Source organism: Oncorhynchus keta, chromosome 1, assembly GCF_023373465.1.
Source record: "Oncorhynchus keta strain PuntledgeMale-10-30-2019 chromosome 1, Oket_V2, whole genome shotgun sequence".
NCBI classification, from domain to species: domain Eukaryota; kingdom Metazoa; phylum Chordata; class Actinopteri; order Salmoniformes; family Salmonidae; genus Oncorhynchus; species Oncorhynchus keta.
In genome coordinates, this window is record NC_068421.1 from 33674631 (window position 1) to 33679675 (window position 5045).

Below are 5045 nucleotides of genomic sequence, written 5' to 3' on the forward strand. Positions count from 1 at the left end.
AGAAAACATTTGGTAAATTGTTATCTTAGGCCTACGACTGATTTTAAGTACTAATTTTAACATTGATCTATTTCTATGGGCACAAGCACTGTTTATGACACAAACTGTTGTTGATGGAGAGAATTTTGCAAGTTTAATGATTATTTCCTGCAATTCTACACATTTTGTCATCAGGTACAAAGAAAATGTTGCAATTTTAAAGCTAATGTTCTTGCAATTCTATACATTTTGCCATGTCTTATGTGTATTCATGTGATATTTGAGTGACTAAACAATTACGACAATATCTATGGACAAAAAATAAATACAAATACATTAGCTGACAAGGGCTAGTTGATCTATACATTTCTGACAAGTTGTAAATAGCTCTCTAAGGTATGCAATGACTAACATAACAAGAGGTACTGCTGATGCACTACCCAGTTTTTGGGGGAGAGGTAGTGCCGACACCTTGTGCGGGAACCACTCACTTAGAATATTATGCTGTAAGCGGTTCTCTATGTTAAAACGAACACAACTCACAATCTTTTCCTCTCAGGGACATTATCATTGGATAGTGGTATTAAACAACACCTGCGCATAAATGACAGTGTGAACATATATTTAAGAATTAAGCAGAAACAGACGGGCCAGGTAGTTAGGGCAAATGCTGGATGGGCTGATCCGCCTTTAGCTCAGCGACCGGTCCAAAAAGTATGTAACCATAGAGGTAGATAGAGGACTGTAGTGCCCAAAAGCCAGTTTTAGCATGGGCTGTGTCATTGAGGACCTTCACCATTTTGAAGTAGTAACTGGGGAATCAGACAATGAATTATACTTATGAGCAAACTTTCCATAACTGCAGGTGGCAGTAAATAGCCAACCTGGGCTTTATACCTGTTTTTAAAAAACACTGTGCAGGTGGCAGTATGCACCCTTCCAGTTTGTTTGAAAACTCGTAGAAGTAGTAGAAGAAAATGGACTACTTTAAAATGGAGATTGCCTCAATGGTGCTTCCAGAACTTATTGGAACCTCACATCATTTTGCCCTTTCCCCAACCCCCTGAAACACACATACAGTACATTTCCACTGACATTCTAGAAGAATGTAGGGTCAGAGCCACAGCAGCATCCCTGACTTGACTTTACTACAGTGCTCTACAGTTCTCTGACAGTAAAATACATTTACAGAAATAAAATGCAATACAAACTATTATGTTGATGATAAAAAACAAATGTACAGTATAAGCATTCAGTTCTGGCAGCTCACATCTTGACAGATATTCCTGTCAGTCCTGGGATTCAAACCAGTAACCCTGGCCCTGCTACTGTACCAACTAAAGTCATAATTGGTACCAGTTTAGGTTCAGATTTCTGATCTTCTTGGTTCTCATCCCTATATGATAGGGTGCAACAGTGGTGGGAACAGAACATAGCCACAGGAAGTAGGGGTGCTGAGGGTGATGCAGCACCCCCTGAAAAATCTGAATTAATAACAAATATAAATATTTTTGGATAACTTTTTTTCTCACAAAAGTAGCACACTAGGCCTTTACTGTCCTGCATTAGCGGACCAATATAGCATTCTGTAGCACGGGCATAGAATATCTTTCCCCCATGGCTAAACTATACTGATATCTCTGTTACTGTAAACAACAGAAAAAAGGATGGCTGTAGAGAAGTTGATGAAAGTGATCAAGTGGGGAGCACATGTATTAAAAGCCTACTTTTGTGACTCCTTTGAGGCTTTCAAGCAAACAAGTATATGAGAGCACAACTAACACAGAGATTAAAACATTACATTTGCTATGATACATATACCATGCAGGTTACTCAGTGCACTTTCAACACAGGAGAGTTTAACAACTGCTAAGTGAGAGAAAATGGTTATGGAATAAAATAGAAATGGAGACATGCCGGTCATAAGCCATCACTGGCAGAATAAGTAAGCACTCATTACATATACATTGCAGAAAAAACCTGCAATACACAACCTTTGTGAGAGATTCCCTTTATTTCTGCCTCATGGCAAAATGTGTAGAACTGCAGGAAATTAACTTGAAAACTGAAACAATTCAAGATGACAAACATTTTAGGAAGATGGGCAGGGACACAGCTGTCCTGAAGTTAGGTGGGCCAAGAGTCCAGATCTGGCAGAATGGGTTGGGGTGTAGGGTCTTCCCAAAGATCCCACTCAGCATCTGTTTGAATATAGTCTGAAGGTAGGGAGGGTAGCTCCCCTTGATGCTCTGTAGTTATGCAGTTAACTAGCTAATATGACACAAAACATTCTCAGTTACAATACATGATAAACTTGATGTGATTTTTACATTCAATTATAGCAACTATAAGTAAGAGAACATTATTCAACATGAGAAAAAGGAACTATCAGGTTATGTTTTAGGGTAAAGGCCTAGTACCCTTTTACAAGCCTGCCTGATTTGAACCATCCTAATGCCATACATTAAAGGATTGAAAAGTGGTGGACATATTAGAAAATAAACGAATAAAATAGTGCGAAGTATAGGTGGAAGATCTGCAGTTTCATACCTGCCTTGTAGAATCACAAATAACCAGCCAAAGAAGAAGTTCAGCATAGAGGCTATATGTGGTGTACAGGTGTTAAATGCTTTCTGTTTTGTCTCTTTTGAAGACTTTAAACATATTTGTAGAATTCTTACATATGAGTATATGGTAGGAAATATAGTACAATAAAGATAAACCACAGTGACAAGAAGACCCCATATGTTATTCAGCGTAGTATTTGAACAGGCAAGCTTGACTACTGAGTAGTTGTCACAATACAGTCTGTCTAGAACATTACCACAAAATTGCAGTCGCAAACTCAGGGAGATATTGATGGCGTTGAGAAAAAAAGAAGACGAGCACGACAGCAGAATTAAGCCACAAATTATTTTAGGTGTCATAATATTGTTATACTGTAGAGGATAACAAATAGAGATGTACCTGTCATAGGACATAACTGCTAAATTACTAAATTCTGTTAGAGCATATGTGTACAACACATAAATCTGGAGATAACAATAAAGAAGGGAAATATAATGTGTGTCAGACAGCAAGTAAAACATGAGAGCAGGAAACAACGCAGTGCTCCCATACAACTGATTAACAAACAAAGCACATAGAAACAGATACATGGGTTCATGAAGGCTTCTTTCAATGCAGATAACTCCAATAAGCAAAGCATTGGCAAGAATGATGGCAAAATATAAAACAGTTACTACAGCAAAGTAGCAATACTTCAATTGTCCGATATCACCGTATGCAGCAAGCCTGAAGACCTTAAAGTGAGTAGAGTTTTCCATGGTCCTGGGAGTTGGTAAAGATGTGCTGTCAATGTTTGAAGAAGATGAGCAAATCCTCCTACTGTAGCTTTCATATAAGTTAAATTGATGAAATCACAAAGAACAGATAGCCTAAATGGATAATTCCTTGACTTGTTGATTCAGTAATAGATTTCCCCACATATACAGTATACTCACCAATATAGAATGCTTTTCATTCTCAAGAAAATATAATTCAAAGAATATTTTACTTTGTATGCTGTACTCATGTAACTTATTACATTCAAATGCAAAATGATACATGTATTCTAAATCCAAAATGAAGACTGCTCATTCCTAATCCATGATGATCTCCTTAAACTCAGGTCCTCACTTGATTCTTATACTTGTGAGATAAAAAAAAAGAAGCCTGCCATGGTGTGATATGCAAATGATTACCAATACCTGGGGACACCTGGGGATAATTAGATATTTTCAGAGTCAAGGAAACCATATAGAGAAAAACAGATACCATTTTGTATCACATGCCCTCCAGGGTGTTCAAATGCCTTTTTTAAATGAAAAATCCACCTAAAACGCTCATTCTTATAATGTCAATAATACTAGAACAATATTTTTTTGTGAACCAATGTTTCATTTTGCCTTTTTAATAGGGATGGTAGCAACATATGAAAATTGTTGTGGAAATCTGTTGCAGCTCAAGTTGACGACAAAATCCACATTGTGATGCTTTCTCTATGGGCTGGCTAGCTTGCAAACATAGCTACACACAATAATACCAAAGACAACATCAGTATGTGACGTAGCAGGTTAGCTGTAACATTGCCTTATCCAACTGCACTTATTTTAGTTGTCTACAATCGAATCATGTTCATTCACAACGGCACCGTTACAGTGGACCCTGGACTGAAGAGGCAGAAAAATCGAAGAAATGTGCTCGACTGTCTGTAAAATTACACATTTCTTGAGGTAGGAGTATCGGTCCAGCTTTAAATGACATGCAGCTTATAAAGCCTTCATAAAGCCTTCATAAACAATACTTAAATGTGTTACAAATCATCTATAACCATATGTTATGCTTTATAAAGGGTTCATAAATTTGGCATAACTGTGTGACAGAACTACCGATGTCAAATATGACAACCTTGTGCTTTATAAAGTGTGGCACAAGCAAAGCTTGATCTTATAAATCATTTTAAATTGAAGCTTCATAAAGCATTTATAAACCTGTCATGCATCTTGGTAGAGTATTGTAACGCCAGGATAGTAGGTTTGATTCCCGGTGCCACCCATACATAAAAACGTCTTCACACATTACTAAGTCACTTTGGATAAAGAGTCTGCTAAATTTGATATATTACATTTCTCTAAAACATTTCTAGGAAGGCCCAACTTCTTTCCCTCTTGGGTGCAGTCGATATTGGACTTGACCACAACTTTCCACAAAATGCTGTGCAGCAGGATAAAACTCTAAAGTGCAGTCATGCACAGAAAAAAACATCGGTAATCAGATTTAATTTCATGTCTACTTCAGTTTTTTTCCCACAAATTCCATTTTCTGAGTTTAGTTTTTCCAGGTTTCCCCCAGTTTCATCCAAACTTTTTAAATAGAAAAACAGCAACATTTGATTTTCTGTGTTCACAGCAATGCTTAACCCTTTCACACGTACCATCACACGGGTGTGTTTTTTAGAACGGCAGTTTCGAATGACGCAACAATCAGCGTTTGAGCTGGCCACACTTTTTTCAGAAACTATTTAC

General features: G+C 37.4%; 1 protein-coding gene across 1 annotated transcript; it reads right to left on the minus strand.

Moving 5' to 3' along the window:
- Window positions 1–1974: 1974 nt before the first annotated feature.
- LOC127931110 (olfactory receptor 11A1-like) lies at window positions 1975–3615 on the minus strand. The gene has a single exon (XM_052522452.1). The coding sequence runs from the start codon at window positions 3303–3305 to the stop codon at window positions 2373–2375; it is 933 nt and encodes a 310-aa protein (XP_052378412.1). The 5' UTR covers window positions 3306–3615; the 3' UTR covers window positions 1975–2372.
- Between the last annotated feature and the right edge of the window lie 1430 nt (window positions 3616–5045).